The sequence below is a fragment of the Protobothrops mucrosquamatus genome, unplaced genomic scaffold (assembly GCF_001527695.2).
Source record: "Protobothrops mucrosquamatus isolate PMUCROS unplaced genomic scaffold, P.Mucros_1.0 scaffold3606, whole genome shotgun sequence".
Lineage (NCBI taxonomy): Eukaryota > Metazoa > Chordata > Lepidosauria > Squamata > Viperidae > Protobothrops > Protobothrops mucrosquamatus.
The window spans coordinates 64,272-84,719 of NW_015389569.1; the positions used below are offsets into that span (position 1 = coordinate 64,272).

At 44.0% G+C, this 20,448-nt stretch overlaps 2 protein-coding genes across 2 annotated transcripts in view; both read left to right on the top strand.

The window, feature by feature from the left end:
• Positions 1-3,495: 3,495 nt before the first annotated feature.
• On the top strand, positions 3,496-7,592 carry CUNH18orf32 (chromosome unknown C18orf32 homolog). Its single transcript, XM_015827308.1, has 2 exons — positions 3,496-3,737; positions 6,494-7,592. The coding sequence occupies exons 1-2, from the start codon at positions 3,525-3,527 to the stop codon at positions 6,566-6,568; spliced, it is 288 nt and encodes a 95-aa protein (XP_015682794.1). The 5' UTR covers positions 3,496-3,524; the 3' UTR covers positions 6,569-7,592.
• Positions 7,593-9,658: 2,066 nt separating this feature from the next.
• Positions 9,659-20,448, top strand: part of LOC107297942 (dymeclin) — a gene marked incomplete at its 3' end in the record, with an annotated part of 55,281 nt that continues 44,491 nt past the window's right edge. The window contains exons 1-2 of the mRNA XM_015827307.1: positions 9,659-9,678; positions 19,022-19,064. The remainder of the gene's footprint in view (positions 9,679-19,021; positions 19,065-20,448) is intronic.

Genomic DNA, 20,448 nt, shown 5'->3' on the forward strand with positions numbered 1-20,448 from the left:
ATCTATACCTCTCTCTCTCTCTTTACCTCTCTCCATCTATTTATCTCTCTTTATCTCTATCTCATCTCTCTATTCATCTATTTATCTATCTCTCTCTATTTATCTTTCCTCTTCTCTCTATTTATCTCTATCTCTCTCTTTATCTATCTCTCCATATCTCTCTCTCTCTTTATCTCTCTATTCATCTATTTATCTCTCTTTATCTCTCTCTATCTTCCCTCTTCTCTCTATTTATCTATTTATCTCCATCTCTCTATTTATCTCTCTCTTTATCTCTCTATTCATCTATTTATTTCTATCTCTATCTCTACTTATCTCTCTCTTCATCTATTTATCTCTCTCTGTCTCCCCCTCTATTTATCTATTTCTCTCTCTCTTTATCCCTCTATTCATCTAGTTATTTCTCTATCTCTATCTCTACTTATCTCTATCTATCTATCTCCCCCCTCTATCTATTTCTCTATCTCTCTTTATCTATCTCTCTATTTCTCTCTCTCTTTATCTCTTTCTTCATCTATTTATCTCTCTATATATTTATCTCTCTCTCCATCTATTTATCTCTCTCTCTCTATGGCTTTTCATTTAATAATATATGAATTTGTGTTCCTTAACAGTTCATTTAAGAACCATGTCAGTAATAATTACTGATGATAAGACTAAGAGAGAGAAAAGGCTGCTGTGGCAACGTCGTCTCCCACTCCCTCATTTTCTTTGGAGAAGAGCCCCACCTGCTGACCCCCCCATCTCAAAATTGCCAAGTTCGATGAGCACGGAGGGCTTTTTCCCCCTGGTCATTGGGGGGGGGGGGCTAATGGCACTAGATGTTAAGCCCGGTGAAAACATTGGCATCACCATAGAGTTTTATTGACAGTGGCATGGGAGTAATTTTCTATTATCTTCCTCCAAGCAGTATTGACTATTTCCTAGTTCAGCCTACAGCCCACGGGTTTCCGGGTGGTCTCCCATCCAAGGATTAAGCAAGCCAGATCCTGGTTAGCTTTAAAAAAAAAACAAAACCTGGCAAGGGTAGAGAAATTGTCATTCACTCTGATGCTAGTATGTGCTTGATTTATTTCATGATTCCCTCTTCCAGTACTTCCACAGAACAAGAACCCCCTGTGAGGCAGGCTGAGCTGAGAGTGACTCCCTAGCATGGCAAATGATGTGTGGGTGGATTTGAATCTGGGTCTCCCAGGTTCCACATTTTAGTCACTTGGCCATGCTGACAACATAGTCATAAAATACAACATAAATAAGGGGGGGACATGATAGCAGTGTTCCAGTATCTCAGGGGCTGCCCCAAAGAAGAGGGAGTCAAGCTATTCTCCAAAGCGCCTGAAGGCAGGACAAGAAGCAATGGAGGGAAACTAACCAAGGAGAGAAGCAACCTAGAACTAAGGAGAAACTTCCTGACAGTGAGAACAATCAACCAGTGGAACTACCTGCCTCCAGAAGCGGTGAATGCTCCAACACTGGAAGTTTTTTAAGAAGAGACTGGGCAGCCATTTGTCCGAAATGGTATAGGGTTTCCTGCCTGAACAGGGGGTTGGACTGGATGATCTCCAAGGTCCCTTCCAACTTTACTATTATTATTATTATTATTATTATTATTATTATTATTATTATTATTAAAGTGTTGGGTTGATACTTAACACGGGAGTTATAATACGTCAGAAGAAACATTGCATATTTGATTTGTACTGAAGGATTGATGGTATGCAATGATTGTCAGATTCTGAATTATTTTTTTTGAAGACTTTTTTGCAGTTGATTGTTTGCAATTTTTTAACGATAAAATTTTCAGACCCATTTTCTTTGCTTTACAGTGATGCATTTATTATACATTTTCCTCTTATTTAGCCTGATATAATTAATATTTTAAAATCCATGGAGTAATTGATGCTTCTAACTGATTACTTCAGGTCTGGTACAGTTAACTAATTAAAATTGCAATCCTCTTTTCAGTAGCTGGTACACAAGTCAGCTGTAGATAAACCACATAGGAAACATGAATACAAGCAAGCTGTAATTAACTGAATGCCTTGTCTCAGTGCAGCAAACTGGCCATTGTTGTTTTCATCAAAATGCAAGTAAAACTGGAGCGTTGCAACTCTTTGTGTCTTAGCTTTTAAGAAGGAAAACAGTATAATTGCATTTAAACGTATGACAAGCAAAACATTTGAACCAGTTCTAGAACCCCCAAATGGAAGAAAAAACTGTCCGTTACCATTTATAATAAAAATAGCAATTGTTTTCCTTGGAGAGAAGGGACGGGTTTTTTTTTAAAGAGTCCAGTCACTACCATCCAAAATAAAGTTTTGATTGGCAGGCGAAAAGCTTCGTAGAATAAACTTTAACTAATCAAAAATAAGTCATTGGCTGTCAGAATATTGCTCTGAAATCTCTAGTCCAGATTTAATCATTTGATACCAGACCGATAGGCGGCCAATGGCCCAGGGTGTGTTTGTATGGATGTGAAAAGTCAATAAGGTAGCCATGACCACATAATTGAAGCCCTGCACCTTTTTACAAGAATTACATAAAAAGCAAGCAAAAAAATCACCTGATCACTTCCCCATGGATCCCTCTGCCTAAATGCCTCCAACAGCATTCACAATAATTCTATTAAGATTTAGAGCAGGGGTTTTCAAACTTGGCCCTTTTGTGACTTGTGGACTTCAACTCCCAGATGATGGTGATGGTGGTGATGATGATGATGATGATAATAGTAGTAGTAATAATAATAATAATAATAATAATAATAATAATAATAATAATAATAATAATAATAGTTGTTGGAAGGGACCTTGGAGGTGATCTAGTCCAGGGATAGGCAACCTTGGCTCTTTTATGACTCGTGGACTTCAACTCCCAGAATTCCTCAGCCAGCCATACTGAGGGGAAAGGGAGAGGTTTCCAAGCTGAGCCAGGCTGGCTCAGGAATTCTGGGAGTTGAAGTCCACGAGACATGAGGGGGCCATAGTTCCCCCATGCTGGCTCAGGAATTCTGGGAGTTGAAGTCCACGAGTCATAAAAGAGCCAAGGTTGCCTACCCCTGACCTACACCATTTCGGACAAATGGCTGTCCAGTCTCTTCTTAAAAACCTCCAGTGTTGGAGCATTCACCGCTTCTGGAGGCAGGTTGTTCCACTGGTTAATTGTCCTCACTGTCAGGAAGTTTCTCCTTAGTTCCAGGTTGCTTCTCTCCTTGATTAGTTTCCATCCGTTGCTTCTTGTCCTGCCTTCAGGTCTCTTTGGAGAACAGCTTGACTCCCTCTTCTTTGGGGCAGCCCCTGAGATACTGGAAGTCTGCTATCCTGTCCCCCCTCGTCCTTCTCTTCATTAAATTAGACATCCCCAATTCCAGCAACCGTTCCTTATATGTTTTAGCCTCCAGTCCCCTGATCATCTTTGTTGCTCTTCTCTGCACTCTTTCTAGAGTCTCAGCATCTTTTTTACATCCTGGTGACCCTCTTGTTGTGTTTCTTCCTCCAGCACCTCTTTAAAGCACACTGCAGAGAGCCATGGTGTGCATTCCTTGCATCGTGATCCCAGTCCTGCTCTGGGTCTACAAGAGGTTCCTTGAGCCGTATCTCTACCCCTTCATCTCTCCTTTGATCAAACGCCTTTGGCCCAAGAAGGCCGTGCAGGGACCAGCCAAGCCGGAGAGAAGGAGCAGCTCTGAGGAGGATTCCCTGAGGCAGGATCCCTTCAGCGATCAGGCGGAACTTTATGAAGTAAGCATTACGTCTGTGTGTGTGTGTGTGTGTGTGTGTGTGTGCGTGTGTGTGTGTTTTGAGGAACCCCATTAGAGATGGATAAGAATAAAATAGAATAGAAAAGTTATATCTGATATGGTCAAAGGACCAAAACGATTTAGTCGTTTGACCATATCAAATACATGAAACTTAATGCAGATAGTCCTCCACTTACGGCCCAAAATTTCCACTGCTAAGCGAGGCGATTGTTTTAAGCGAGTTGCCCCTTATTTTACAACCCTTTTTTCCCCACAGTTGTTAAGCGAATCATGCAGTCGTTAAGCGAATCTGTCTTCCCCCATTGGCTTGGCTTATTGGAAGCTGGCTGGGAAGATTGCCAATGGGGATCGCGTGATCCCAGGGCAGCGCAGCTGTCATAGGTACACGCCAGTTGGCAAGTGCCCGAATTTTGATCACGTGACCGTGGGGATGCTGCAGCGGTTGTGAGTGCGAAAACTGGTCAGGAGTCACTTTTTTCAGCACTGTTGTCATTTTGAACGGTCACTAAGCAAACAGCTGTAAATGAAGAACTATCTACAAATAATATCGACAGATACAAGGAAAACAATAGGATCACAAAATGGACGGGCGATTCATACCGCTTTGCTAATTGCAAACAGAATCCTAATTGCAAACAGGCCTGCCTTGCTTAATGCTGTAATTCTAAGAGAGCAGTCTCTCCGTTTTTCATTCCCCGCCTGAGCCGTGCTCTCCTCGGAGTATCCTGGAATATACCTAAGGAAAGGAAGCTACTCATTTTGAATTTTGCTCTGGGATGAATTTTAAGCTGGCAGTGTCCTCACTCACTACCTGTAGCCTTTCCTCTGCTGTTCCCATCCAGTGAATATTCATAACGGAATGGAGACGGCCTGTAAGTCAAGGTAACAAAAATGCTGCGAAGAATGGGAAGAATCTTGGCTTTGCAGGGGTTGAAGCCCCGGTACAAGCTTGAATGTGTGCTGTACAGGTGTCCTATTTAAAATGCTTGTGCGAAAGTGAATATCATTGTGCTGTAGGGTGAAGATTAGCAACATGGGGCCTCTGGGTGCCAGGATGTCTGGCTGCGCCTAAACTGTGCCGTCTCCAAAATAATACTATTAATAATTAACCACCCTCATCAGTATCATTAGCAATTCATTATTAAATAAGAGTTAATAGTTAATCGTCCACGGTTAAATAGTCCATGGACTGAGCCACTGTTAAATTTTCTTTGTTGTCACATATAAGCCACATTTCCCCCTTCCCATTTTCTAAATAGGTTTGGTTTTAGGGTTCGGAGGGGCAAACTGAGTTGTTTTTTTTAGCCAGCTTCACCTACCAGATAAGCTGGAAAATTATCCCACTCTGCTCAGGTGGCATCACTGGGCACGCCTTGCATGGTCCAAAAACCCTCCCCCACCCCTTCGCCTCCAGATGCAGTCTTTGCCCGGAAGGATGCCCACCTGCCCTGGTTTCAGCAGACTTCCGGTGAGGGGCATACGTGGCTGCAGGTGAAGGGGCTTACGTGTATTACAGGTAGTCCTTTACTTATGACATTAATGGAGCCTGTAATTTCTTTGTAAGTCACGATGGTGATATGTCTAGGCCAGGGGTAGGCAACCTGGGCTCTTTTATGACTCGTGGACTTCAACTCCCAGAATTCCTGAGCCAGCCATGCTGAGGGGAGAGGGAGAGGTTTCCAAGCTGAGCCAGGCTGGCTCAGGAATTCTGGGAGTTGAAGTCCATGACTCATAAAGCAGCCTAGGCCTAGGCTAGAGGTAGGTAATCTTGGCTCTTTTATGACTCGTGGACTTCAACTCCCAGAATTCCTGAGCCAGCATGAGAGAAACTTTGGCCCCCTCATGACTGGTGGACTTCAACTCCCAGAATTCCTGAGCCAGCCATGGATCAGCTTGGAAACCTCTCCCTTTCCCCTCAGCCGTGCTGGCTCAGGAATTCTGGGAGTTGAAGTCCACCAGTCATAAAGCAGCCTAGGCCTAGGCCAGAGGTAGGCAATCTTGGCCTTTTTATGACTGGTGGACTTCAACTCCCAGAATTCCTGAGCCAGCACGGCTCAGCTTGGAAACTCTCCCTTTCCCCTCAGCATGGCTGGCTCAGGAATTCTGGGAGTTGAAGTCCACCAGTCATAAAAGAGCCAAGGTTGCCTATCCCTGGTCTAGACTCTAGAGGCCTAGGGTAGAGGTCTTCAAACTTGGCCCTTTTATGACTCATGGACTTCAACTCCCAGAATTCCTGAGCCAGCCATGCTGAGGGGAAAGGGAGAGGTTTCCAAGCTGGGCCTTGCTGGCTCAGGAATTCTGGGAGTTGAAGTCCACCAGTCATAAAAGAGCCAAGGTTGCCTACCCCTGACCTAGAAGATACATAGATAGATAGATGGACAGACAGACAAACAGACAGACAGACAGACAGACAGACAGATAGATAGATCGATCAGGGGTAGGCAACCTTGTTGTTTTATGACTGGTGGACTTCAACTCCCAGAATTCCTGAGCCAGCCTGGCTCAGCTTGGAAACCTCTCCCTTTCCCCTCAGCATGGCTGGCTGAGGAATTCTGGGAGTTGAAGTCCAGGAGTCATAAAAGAGCCAAGGTGGCCTACCCCTGATCTAGGATCGAGAAAAAGATCTTAGCATCATCTAGTCGGCAGTCTTATTTTTTCTGTTTCAGAACTGATGGAATGAATGTGCATTATTTTTTTTTTAAAAAGTCTTTTTCCCCCTCCCTCCCTGTCTTTCAGGCCAAAAGCAATGGCATTGCAAATGGATTTCCTGGAACTGGGCCCAAAGAAGATTCCAAGACAAAGACGGATTAGTTATGCTTCCGTTGTGGGGGGTCAAGGCTGTTATTAAGAAATGAACTCACAGTGTTGTCCCCACGTGGATATTTTATTGATTGCACATTTATCTGAACGGAAATTTGTAATATGTATAGACACCGGGGAGACTTGGAATAATTCTAGCTGTGTCCTTGAAAATAGTTTTAATATATTGTCTTGCTGTTGTTAAAATTGGGGGTGGCTGGAACCCCAATGTGCAGTGCAATTGGAGAGCGTTAACAATTTTAGTCTCCATATTTTATTAAAACTATGACTCTCAATTTTGCTACTTGTTTCAAAAAAATTCCTGAAATCCTTCATTGATGATGACCCATAGGTTGGTTTGTTTTTTTAAGCAAAATATCATACCCACAGTAGCTAAAAAAAAAAAAGCAGCATTGTAAATATTTGAATACTAATGGCAAAAATATTGATAGCTACTAATTTTCTGTTTCTAAATTAGCATCTGCAGAGCTGCCCTATTGCAGATTCCTCACAATGGTATAGAAAAACTTTTAAAAAGCAGATATTATATGAAGGAAACAATACCAATTCAATGCCACAAAGGGAAAATGTCCCCTTTTTATATATATTTTTGAGCTTCTAAAGGTGAAAAAAAGCTAAAGCTGATAAACACAAGTCTGTATTTTGGTTGATCATGTCTACCTCCCTAATTAGAATAACACCCAAGGCCACCATAGCAAATAAACCTTACTGGTTATTGTTGTAACTATACTATTTTATCTGCAATGTAGATTTTCAGTTGGTGCATTCTAAAATCCATGTGTGTTTTTCCTAAAGGAATAGGGAAGCTGTATCTCTCATGTAAATATGCCCAGGACTCCTTTTCAATTTAAGGCATTTTTTACGGAGAACAGGTGGGTGATTGGGAAAAGCTCGGTGGGGATAGAGAGTTTATTATTTTTCTGAGATCTGTTTTAGTGAATAAGGACACTACAACCCTTTGCCTAGGAAAAAATGCAAATTTAACTGATTTAGAATTTGAATAAAGTGTGAAAGCAATATGTGTATTATGTGCTGAGTCCCAATTCTCTCCCCCCCTTTTTTTTGCATACCAAAATTAAACGTTCAGTTTAGGTTATAAACACACCAGTTAAGAGGAGCTTGTTGTCATCTTGTACTATTGTGCCAATAATGGCATAAATCTCTAACCCAGGGGTCTTCAAACTGGGCCCTTTTATGACTTGTGGACTTCCACTCCCAGAATTCCTCAGCCAGGGACGCCTGGCTGAGGAATTCTGGGAGTTGAAGTCCACAAGTCATAAAAGGGCCAGGTTTGAACCCTGCTGTAACCCATGCTGGCTGGGGAATTCTGGAAGTTGAAGTCCATACATCTTAAAGTTGCCAAAAATGAGAAGTCTTGCCTGGCCCTATACCAGGGGTAGGCAACCTTGGCTCTTTTATGACTGGTGGACTTCAACTCCCAGAATTCCTGAGCCAGCCATGCTTAGAGGAAAGGGAGAGGTTTCCAAGCTGAGCCATGCTGGCTCAGGAATTCTGGGAGTTGAAGTCCACGAGTCATAAAAGAGCCAAGGTTGCCTAGCCCTGCCCTATACTGAGTAATGCAAAATAGCTGGCTTGGCTGCAGATATATTATAATGGGCATTTCAGGAGCTGGGCAAGCCGGCTGGGAAGGAGAGTTAAGACATGGCAGAGCTCAAATTTGTACCACATACGCAGTCCTCAACTTACAACCATTCATTTAATGACCATTCAAAAATATAAATCACTGAAAAAAACCCGGTCCTTGCACAGCATCCCCACAGTCACATGGCCAAAAATTCAGGCAAAGGGCAACCAGCATATGTTTAGGTCATTTGACTCCGGGAGAGCAGCTTCAGCCTGACCCCACAGGGCTGTCTACGGCAGGGGTCTGCCACCGTGACCACTTTAAGACTTGTGGACTTCAGTTCCCAGAATTCCTCAGCCAGCTGGCTGAGGAATTCTGGGAACTGAAGTCCACAAGTCTTAAAGTGGTCACGGTGGCAGACCGCTGGCTTACGGGGATTCTCCGTCACCCAGGTGATGGTTGCCCCAAAGGTGCTTTTTCAAAAGGCAGCCGGACTTTGTTGGTTTTTTTCCCTTGAAAACATTTTGCGTCTCGTCCAAGAACTGAAGAAGCTTCTTGGATGAGAAGCGAAACATTTTCAAGGAAAAAAACCCCAAAGAAAGTCCAGTTGCCTTTTGAAAAGCACCTTCGGGGACCCCACAGGGTTGTTTAGGTTCCGTGTGGTGTTCGTTTGCAGGGAAACCACTTGTCTTGGGGTCGCCTCAGCTTGCCCCTCTGTGAAATGGGCTTCACTTGGGATGTGTTTCAAAATGTCCTGAAGGCAGGACAAGAAGCAACGGATGGAAACTCATCAAGGAGAGAAGCAACCTGGAACTAAGGAGGAATTTCCTGACAGTTAGAACAATTAACCCGTGGAACCACCTGCCTCCAGAAGCGGTGAATGCTCCAACACTGGAAGTTTTTAAGAAGAGACTGGACAGCCATTTGTCTGAAATGGTCTAGGGTTTCCTGCCTGAGCAGGGGTTGGACTAGATGACCTCCAAGGTCCCTTCCAACTTTATTGTTATTATTGTTATCGTTATTATTTTATTTTATTATTTTTATTATGTGAGGGTGCATTGGGAAAACCAGGCCGCCCGCGGTCCCTCCGGGACAAACCACCAGGGGGCGCAGAAGGGTCAAAACAGGCGGCTTCAACTCTGCAGGGAGCCTCGGAGACGGGGAGGGAGGCAAACCGCTCCAACTCCCGCCTGCGCACTCGGAGCTCACGAGGACTTCATTTCCCGACACGCAGCTTCGGTTCCGCACGCCTGGGCGGGGCCTTCGAGCACGTCATCTCCGCGGACTCCCTCCCCCTCCTCCCTTCCCCGCCCAGAAGGGAAAAGTGGTGACGACTTGAAAAGATGGAGATCGCCGGCGGAGGGAGGGCGTGGCTAGAAACGGTCGCGCGCAGAGGGGGCGGGATCCGGGCGTCGGCGTTGGGGACGCGCGCAGGTCCCAGAAGAGATCCGGGGGGGGCGCGGAGAGGGGAGCGCAGGGTGCACCGCCTTTTCCTTCCCCCGGGAAACCGGAGCCGGTGAGTCGGTACCGCCGGAAGGGGTCGCTAACGGGGGGGGCGGTGCGCTCCTCTTTTCGCCCCGCTAGCCGTGAAAAGGTGGGGCGGGGGAAGGCGGACCCTCGGGGGAGGAGGCAGCGAGTCAGGGAGACCCGGGATAGCAAACCCGCTTGCGGCAGGGGAAGCAACCCCGGTACGGGTCCAGACAACGCTTTGGGCGACACGCGTTCAGTGCTGCGTGTGCTACGTGAGCTGAAACCGCGGGGACGGAAAGCTTGGGTTTTTAGCACGTGTGGACGCGTTCCCTGTTCCACCCAGCAGTGCCCTGGGGGCGAGACAAACCCCCCCTGCAGTGCAGGACAGCCCCGGGGTGGGGTTGGGGTTGGGGGGGGTTCCGTTACACCTGGCACGATTCCACGTGTGCATTTGACTTTCCTTGGGGTGCCGTGTCAAGCCAGGCAGCCCTTTAATTCTAGAAGCCTGGGCCCTGTTTCTTAAGTATGTTGATATTTATGGGTCTTAATTTTTCTTGGCTGAGAGATCAAATATCAATTCATACGTGTGTAGTGTGTGTGCATGTGTATGTATATGTATATAGGTATGGTACCTGGACTGGTTTTAATGGTTTTTATATGAATATAAGTTCACCGTCCAGAATCACTTGTCTGAGATGGACAGCTATAGGAATTGAAGAAGCCATCCATGGTGAAACCACCATTTAACTGGGTTTGTTGATCAGGTAGCTTGAGTTGATGTGGAGTAAAACTGGCAGCCTAGGTCAGGGGCAGGCAACCTTGGCTCTTTTATGACTCGTGGACTTCAACTCCCAGAATTCCTGAGCCAGCTGTGCTGGCTCAGGAATTCTGGGAGTTGAAGTCCACGAGTCATAAAAGAGCCAAGGTTGCCTACCCCTGGCCTAGGTTGATCCTCATTGTGGATTCTGGGTTCTCCTGGCGCTGGGTTCAAAGCCATACACGGTTGTCACTGACCCGGTGGTGCTTTTCCAAAAGGCAACTGGACTTTCTTGGGTTTTTTTCCCCCTTTAAGAAATGTTTTCGCTTCTTATCCAAGAGGCTTCTTCAGTTCTGAGCAACGAAACGTTTTCCAAGAAGAAACAAAACAAAAGTCCAGTCGCCTTTTGGAAAAGCACCACTGGGACAGCCATGACCTGGTTGTGAACCTCCATAGATACAGTTGTCGCTGCTATAGTCCGTTCCGTTGGGATTTGATCTCGCTGCCTCTGGAAGGTTAAAGACCACATGAACGTAAACATCATCATCAATCCCAGGTTGATGGTCTTTGGGGAGAATCCATATCAAGGCCAGCTAAAGGGCCAGTTGAATTTGGAATTTGGAAGTCACAAACAACTAAGGCAAGGCTGGCTGACTGTGAGGCAGGTTAGGGGCCTCTTTTGGATAATACGCTAAAATGTAATTGGTTTGAAGTTTACCTACTATATGTGGCTAGTATGGTTTGGTTAAGTTAACTGTTTAATTTCGGTTTTTCAAACCTGGCCACTAGTTTAGTATGCTTTGTGGACCCAGTTAATGCCAAGTGTGAATTCAAATGCTAGTTCTTTTCTCCAAGCTACATCCACCTGGAGCTGGGAAGTCCTATATATACTGCTCACAAAAATAAAGGGAACACATCCTATAGGATGTCTCATAGGATGTGTTCCCTTTATTTTTTTGAGCAGTATATCAACCCTAAGAATAGAATAACTGCTGTGGAACTGTGACCTCGTTTTATGTCTGTTTTGAGCATTCTGAGTGCAATTAAAACTCCAGAGAAAAGAGATTTTCATGGCGATTAGGTTCATACACCTCAAAAGTCTAGATATGATATGTGGAAATAATCCATGGCTGAGGTCATGTAGAGTAAAATGTTTTCAGTGACTCAAAAAATAACCGGACCGTTGAACTAATTCTGAAAACCTGAATTAGTTTGAGGTATGAAAAAAAAATTGTTTTATTGAGTCATTGAGGCTGTGGGAGATTTAATTTCCCATCCTGGTATGCAAATCAACTTAGTTAACCCCAAGTTAATGTGAAGGCAATATTAGCCAGGATTAACCAGAGAAATCAGCCTTTTGCTTCCTTCTGAAATGTAGTTGAAAGGAGATCCCTTATCTCAGAATCGGGTTTTTCCTACCATAAAAGAATTTTAGGGAACCGATATGGGGCCTTGAATGTTTAAGAGTTTGTTGCATAAAATAGGTACATGTGTGTTAAACCTCTGGTTGGCTTATCCTCCTGTTATTTTTTATTTTTTATGTATTTATTTGTATCCTGCCTTTATTACTTTTAAAAATAACTGACAGTGGCCAACATATCCAACCCCCCTTCCTCCTGTTTTCCCCACAACAAGAACCCTGTGAGGTGGGTTGGGCTGAGAGAGAGAGAGAGACTGGCCCCAAATCACCCAGCTGGCTTTCATGATTAAGGCAGGACTTGAATGCACCATCTTCCCCCCCTTTCTAACCTGATGGACTAGACCAGGGCTTTTCAACCTTTTCACCCATTGTACCACTTTTAGGATATGGCAACATCCGAGGACCACCAGTCACCTAGCAAGGGGTCAAAAACTTGGTGACCCAAAAAAAAGGGAAAAAGTGATAAAGTACAGGTAGTCCTCGACTTACAACAGTTCGCTTAGTGACTGTTCGAAGTTACAAGGGCACTGAAAAAAGTGCCCCCCAAACCACAGCCGAGCAAGACACCTGCCTGCCCACCCAGCGGTGCTCTTCCTCCTGTCCGAGGTTTCCATTGTTGTGAGCATTTCTGTTGAGGATTGGCAGCAGGAGTGGGGTGGGGGGTGTTTGGCTTTTATTCCCCCCCCCCGTCTGCTGGGTGGTTGCAGCAGGTTTTGGTCCCTTCACATGACCCTGGGACACTGTGACCATCATAAATATGAATCAGTTGCCAAGTATCTGAATGTAAATCACAAGACCCTGGAGATGCTGCAACATTCCAGCTGATCGGCGCTTCTTCTGGGCTCAGCGGAAGCACCAGGATCAGCGCTGAGCTCCAGCTGGATCCTGGCGCTGATCCTGGCGCTTCCGCTGAGCCCTGACAGCCCTGCAGCTCCAGCCGTCTCTCGCTCAGGCTTGTGCGGTGCTGCCACCGGTTCAGCCCATTCCCCTCCCCTGCTACCACTTTTCTAGGATGGTTGCGTACCCCCTGCCAGGTGCCAATGTACCACAGGTGGTACCCGTACCACTGGTTGAAAAGCCCTGACATAGACCAGGGATAGGCAACCTTGGCTCTTTTATGACTCGTGGACTTCAGCTAGCTGAGGAATTCTGGGAGTTGTCCACGAGTCATAAAAGAGCCAAGGTTGCCTACCCCTGGACTAGACCAAACTGGTTAGTCTCCCTCCCCAATCAGGTAAGAAATCCATTTCATCCCTCCGAGGATGCCACTTTTATGACCCATATGATCCTAAGCCACTCCGGTATTGATTTTTTTTTTAAAAAAAATATATAGTTCCTGGTTGCCCAAAAGCTGCATGCTCCGAGTTCAGTCATTTCCTGCTATGTGGGTTTTTCAATTTATTTAGCGTATGGCATGTCACACACGGTCTAGCAATATATATTAACATTTCACCTAGATTAGTAAAACACAATAAATTATAAATGTTAAAAAGATCTATGTTCAAATGCCAACATCTAGGCCTGTAACCACTGAAGCACAGCATGTTTATATTAAAAAAAAAATCAGATACTGGACCAACTTACAGGTGGCCATGATGTGCTCTACGGTTTTATGTGGGACCCGCAGTCACACTGAGGGGAGGATGCTATACACCCCCTTCATACAGAGAGTCTCAGCAGACGCCCTGTCAGGTATGAATCCTATTCAGGGTTGACCGTTGCTGACGTGATGGTTCAGAGCCTGCCATCTTGTTTCGGGGGGTGGCATTTATATATCTCCCTATGTCCCATATTCCATATTCCAAATCCACATACCTACGGATTTTTACGAATTATATGCCAACTCATGTACGTAATATTTTCTATTCTGTAGTATTTCTTCTGTTTTTCTTAATAGTTGGAAAAAGCAAGAATTCTGCTGCACTTAATGTTTAAAATTCTCCTTGATCACTTAATGCTTTTTCTAGATCAGGGGTAGGCAACCTTGGCTCTTTTATGACTGGTGGGCTTCAACTCCCAGAATTCCTGAGCCATCCATGCTGGCTCAGGAATTCTGGGAGTTGAAGTCCATGAGTCATAAAAGAACCAAGGTTGCCTAGCCCTGATCTAGATGGTTAGTGAAGTGTTCCTCATTTGGGCTTGAAAATATAAATCCGTTTTCATAGCCCCAGAAGCTACAAGGCTGCTTTAACAAATATTTTCAACGTTTTGTATATTTCATTCTCTGCTACCTGCTGTGTTTCTGTCGCTGCCAGTTCCTTCTTTAAGATTCTTTCTAGAAATCTTTATTTTTAACGTTTAAACACGAGGTTTAATATGAATATGTCTTCCCTTAGGAGAAGGTGTGACATCTGTGTCCTTACCGTCTTATATCGTCTGTTCCAAGGACAGATTGTGCAAAGAAAGAATTAGCTTAGTCACTTGATAATTAGTTTAAACAGAAAAAGGCATCTGATTTGACATGGTTAAAACTTTGCATGTGGCATCTATGAGACTATTCTTTTGCAATTATGGTTGTGAATTGTTTAAAAATAGCATCGCATTTTAGATTAATGATGTTATCATTTACCTAGAATCCTGACATGCAGGATTACGTATAATGAAATCCTTACAGTTTCATATTATGCCAGGAGCTTCATTAGATTGATTAAACAAAACGTATGCAGCTATTTTCAGAGGGGTCATGTGATCAAAATTTGGGCGCTTGGCAACTGGCATGTATTTATGAGGGTTGAAATGGTCTGGGTTCATGTGATCCCCATTTGTGCCCCAGGTTTCAGGAACATACAAATCCAATTAGATTAAAGTTGTTCTTTTAATGCTTTAAGTCCCCTGGGTAGTCGGACGCCGCTATTCTTAGAGGGTGGGATAATAATAATAATGATAAAGTTGGAAGTGACCTTGGAGGTCATCTAGTCCAACCCCCTGCTCAGGCAGGAAACCCTGTACCATTTCGGACAAATGGCTGTCGGACAAATGGATAGAAATTCCCTTCCCTCTCTCCTCACAGGGGGAAAGATACGTCCGGCAGCTTTTACAGGAAGAGAAAGTACTTAGGTCAGACATGTCAAACACAAGGCCCGGGGGGGCGGATGCGGCCCGCGGAGTGGTTTCATGTGGCCCACAAAGCCATCCTAGAAACAGTGAGGGAACGGCCCCCGCTGCCTTGGCCCTGGCCCAGGCCAGCCGGGACCCAATGTACAATTTTGTGGTGGCCATCTATGCTGAAACGCATTCAGTCTTGGCTCCACAAGGCCGTCTGGAAACAGCGAGGAACCAGCCCCTGCCGCGTCGGCCCCGCCCCCTGGGTGCATGCTGGAGAGGGGTCCCCCTTTGTGAGGAATGAAGAAATGGACCATCGCCTGGAAGTGGCCAGCAAATGGCCCTCGCCTACTTCACATATCTGGCTTGATGGGCTCTGCCCTGGTCCCCCCCCTATTGCCAGAGACCCCCAGATCTGTCCCACTCCTGCCCAGGAAGCCCCCACAGGCCCCCTTGATGCAAACGATGTAGAGCTGGCCACGCCCACCCAGTAGGCCACACCCACTCCATCCACACACAGTAGGCTGCACCCACCCTGGCTACACCCCCCCACCCCCCCGAGGGCAACCGTAATGCTGATGCGGCCCTCAATGAAATTGAGTTTGACACCCCTGACTTAGGGTAAAGAGAAGATCGGATCTCACCCAGTTTCATCCGCGTTGCTTTCGAAGTGCTTGGTGGTGAGTTTGATTTCAGCTGTCTGCAGCCTAGTGACGGACCATATTACCATGGCCGGTCTTTCCTCTGCCAATTTGGAAGGCTGCCCCGGATCGAGTGGAAGGGCTGCCCGCCCTCCCACGATCAAGCGGGGGTCCCCTCCTTGCTCGTCGCCCCTACAGGGCGATTTTTGACCCTTTCCAGGGTCCCCCAGCGGAGTGAAAACGGATGTGGACGACGGAGCTCGCCTTCCAAACATCCGCAGCGGCCGCCTTTTGAAAAGCAACTTCGGGATGCTTTCTACGTGTTACCTTTTAAAGACACGGCCCTTAAACCAGGGGTCCCCAACCTTGGCCACTTTAAGACCTGTGGACTTCAACTCCCAGAATTCCCCAGCCAGCATGGCTGGCTGGGGAATTCTGGGAGTTGAAGTCCACAGGTCTTAAAATGGCCAAGGTTGGGGATCCCTGCCTTAAACAGCATTTCTTGGGGGATTATTGTGAGGATCATATTCCCGGCACTCGGCATTTCCACTTGTAAATGACACAACAGGATAGCTGGAAGAAATCTAACACAGTAGCTGAAATCTAAGAAGGACGAAGCCAGTGGCAAAATTGGGGCACATCGTTAAGGGTGGTGTATACAAGCTTTGCATTGTATAATACTATGTACAGTTTATAAATCGAGTCGAGGCTGAGGAATTCTGGGGGTTGAAGTCCACCAGTCCTCAAAAGGCCAAGTTGGAAGACTCCTGGTCTGGATCCAAGCCCCCAGTTTTATCAAAATGGCCGACTGAGGAATTCTGGGGGTTGAAGTCCACCAGTCCTCAAAAGGCCAAGTTGGAAGACTCCTGGTCTGGATCCAAGCCCCCAGTTTTATCAAAATGGCCGACTGAGGGATTCTGGGAGTTGAAGTCCACCAGTCCTCGAAGGGCCAAGTTTGAAGACCCCTGAGGTAGTACTTTCCTTGCTGCCGTAAAAGGTGTTCGCAAAACCATGGAAACCACGGAGGGCCTCCCCACGCCCCTGTTCCCTCCAGTGACTGAGACTTGGTGGCCCCCAGACCTAAATGTTCATTCCCCATTTGCTGTAAATAAAATGTTTAGAGACTAAAAATTGGATGAATAAATCCTCCCTCCCAACCCGCCACTCCTTCTGGCAGAAATGACGCCCACAGACCCGGGAGCTGGTTGCCAAGGGTGCCCGGCTGGCATTCCTGTGGCTTCCCGGCCCAAATACCCCACAGGAGGTCTTGTTGCAGCTACATGCTGAATTTGGAAAAAATAAAATAAATAAATTCCAAAGGAAGGAAATGGGATCCATGACAGGAAGTGCTGATTGGTTCAAGGTGGCCCTTTTTATTTAAGGATTGCTTGTTCAGGAATGCGGTTCTATAACTTGACTACAGCAACTTAGTGACTGCAGCGATTCACTTAACAACTGTGGCCGTCGTAAATGGGACAGAACTCACTTAACAAATGGCTCGCTTAACAGCAGAAACTTTGGGCTGAATGGGGGTCGTAAGTTGAGGACAACCTGTACTTAGTTCTTTAACTCTGCCATAATGTTAAGTTATCAGTAAAAATAACATTCACACTTGCAGATCTGGAAAAATGGTATTCAAGATATTTAAATATGTCAATCATGTGGCTGATATAATGAATCTACGAGGCATCAGGACTGCCTGCATCTGTGTGATATTGCAGTAATTCCTTACATGCAAAACAGAACTGGTCTTTCTCTCTCTCTCTCTCTCTCTCTCTCTCTCTCCTCTCCTTCCCTCTCTCTCTTTCTCTCTTTCCTCTCTCTCTCTAATCTATATATATATCTCTATATCTATCTTTCTATCTCTATATCTCTCTATATCTATAATTTATATATCTGTATCGTATCTATCTATCTATCATCTACCTCTATATCTATCTCTATTTCTATATATCTATCATCTATCTCTATATCTATTTCTATATATCTGTCTCTCTGTATCTCTCTATCTCTCTATTTATCTCTATATCTATCAATCTATCTTTCTATATATATAATCTATATATATATATTTGTATATCTATATCTATTTATCTATATCTATCTATCTAAATATTTATCTCTATTTCTCTCTCTCTCTCTCTCTCTCTCTCTGTATCTCTATCTATTTATCTCTATCTCTAGATCTATATCTATATCTATCTTTCTATATATATAATCTATATATCTATGTATCTATCTAAATATCTCTATTTCTCTATGTCTATAATCTATGTATCTATCTGTATCTCTATGTCTGTCTGTCTGTCTGTCTGTCTGTCTGTCTCTATGTATCTATGTATCTATGTATCTATCTATCTATCTATCTATCTATCTATCTATCATCTATCTCTATACATACATACATACATACATACATACATACATACATACATACATACATACATACATACATACATACATACATACATACATACAATGTGTGGATGTGTGAATTCTCCTGCCAGCAAGGCAGTTGAAGTCCACACCGCTTCAAATGGCCAAGAAACCCTGGTATATATGGCATCTAGAACGCTAAATGCATAAACTCCTAGAACAGGTTTTAGATGCAGTGTTCTTTACCAAATGTAGCCTGCAGTTCTAGGCGTGTTATTTGGATTCAATTTGTAATATATATTCAACAGTTCTTGCTGTACATTTTAAGCTAAACTCTTTGAAGCTTTCTGTTTTTTTCTTTTTGGCCTGAGGTTGCATTTCTTGGTACCACGGAGCAAAGAGGAGAGTTAAAAGATGCTGCATGTTAATAACCAACACATTTCAATCACCAAGCTTATTTTTTTTCCAGAAAGGTAGAATCACTTTATTGTAAGAAATTGTTCACTCTCCATTCCAGGGATTGGCAGCCTATTGCTCACAAAAACTAATTTTGCAAAGTGGTTTAGCAAACAAGTTTGGGGCTGTAGAATTAAGATTTTGGGATTTAAGTCTAAAACAGGGTTTCTTAACCTTGGCTGCTTTAAGATGTATGGACTTCAATTTCCCAAAATTCCCCAGCAAGTGTGAAAAACGGTCATGGGTCACTTTTTCCAGCACCATTGTAACTTTGAATGGTCACTAAAGAAGTGGTTGTAAGTTAAGGACTGCCTCTATGGTAATTTTATTTGCAGCTTTCCTGTGGATATATATACCCAAGCAATACAACTTCCTTGCACAATATGGGGGATGCAGAGATACGGCAGTGGATACGTTATTTAAATTAGCTTCCAGAATTCTTTTACATACCTTGACAAAAGGTCTTTTGACACTTTCACATCCGTGGCCGATGGCGGATGTTTGCCTTAGCATTAAACTGCTTGCATCAGGATGCATTTAGAGTGTAAAAAAAAAGTTACTCATTAACCACCTAGCAATTGTGGACGGATGACCTTCGCATACAGATGTTGACTGAAATAATTAAGAGTGAAAGCTTGACCTTGCTGCTTGATTAACTCCATAATACCCATCTTATAGTTGTTGTTCTCTTCTACAGGAAGACTGAAATTCATCAAGCAAGACAATTTAAAGTTCAGAAGGTAAGGGTTAGGTTTTTTTTTTGGTATATATAAAAGTTTTATGATATTCAAATAGGATGTTTGTATAAGAAGCACCTGTCCATTGCTACATTGAAAAATAGCAATAAAATAGCATGTTTAAGGTGTCTGCTGAAATTAATAACAACAACAACAACAACAACAACAACAACAACAATAATAATAATAATAATAATAATAATAATAATAATAATAATAATAATAGTAAAGTTGGAAGGGACCTTGAAGGTCATCTAGTCCAACCCCCTGCTCAGGCAGGAAACCCTACACCATTTCGGACAAATGGCTGTCCAGTCTCTTCTTAAAGAGACATTAAACATTTGCTTTCCGGCTTTTTGCGGGCTTCACAAATTTATTGTTGGTTTTCTGTTCTAAGTAGCCCGGCCACCTTTTTTGTTTATATCATACGTTACAGAAAACAAATAAGTGAATTTCTTATTCATATTCTCTCAAACAATTCTGTTAATTTAATCTGCTGGAATCGTATTAGGTTTAACCGTATGCTTCAAGAGGTGTGTGCCACAGTGTTGCTGTTTGTAAGGTTTTTGTACACCCTTATGATTACTTTGGGTCCCAAAGGGGTTTAAAATTCTCCCTCGTCATTCCAGATGTGATCTTCTCTAACTGCAGATATTTGCTTCCTTTGAACCTCACCCAAACCATGATGAGAAAAATGCAGCAACTCTTGCTTTATCCCTGTGTCCCGTTTAAAAGAAGAAGCAAAGCTTTATTCCCTTGGCTTTATTCATGCACAGAAACTCATATTGGTTCTTGGTTTTCTTTTAGACCAGAGGCCTTCAAACTTGGCCCTTTTATGACTGGTGGACTTCAACTCCCAGAATTCCTCAGCCAGGCACTGCTGACTGAGGAATTCTGGGAGTTGAAGTCCACAAGTCATAAAAGGGCCAAGTTTGAAGACCCCCCTACTTTAGATCAAGGGTCTTCAAACTTGGCCACTTTAAGACTTGTGGACTTCAACTCCCAGAATTCCTCAGCTAGCCCTGAGGAATTCTGGGAGTTGAAGTCCACAAGTCTTAAAGTGGCCAAGTTTGAAGACCCCTGCTTTAGATGGAAAAGAATTTGAGAATTACACAGACTGTAACTGTATGGCATAATGTGTAAAGGGAAAGATTACCCCTATCCAGTCGTATTTTTTTTTTTTTTTAAATTTGATTTGTATCCCGCCCTTCTCCTTACCGGACTCAGGGCGGCTGACAGCCTTATAAAACCAATATTACAGTAAATATCAATTTAAAACCAGATTAAAAGGAAATATTTGCAGTGGCCTAAAAATTAAAATTTCCCTTAAAAAACCCCACTAAAATTCCCTAGGCCAATCCCGCTTGTTGGAAAAGCCATGTCTTTA

Coding starts and splice junctions, on each gene's coding strand:
- CUNH18orf32 (XM_015827308.1), top strand. CDS start 3,525: ATGGTGTGCATTCCTTGCATCGTGATCCCAGTCCTGCTCTGGGTCTAC. Junction 3,738..6,493: donor ATCAGGCGGAACTTTATGAA/GTAAGCATTACG, acceptor CCTGTCTTTCAG/GCCAAAAGCAATGGCATTGC.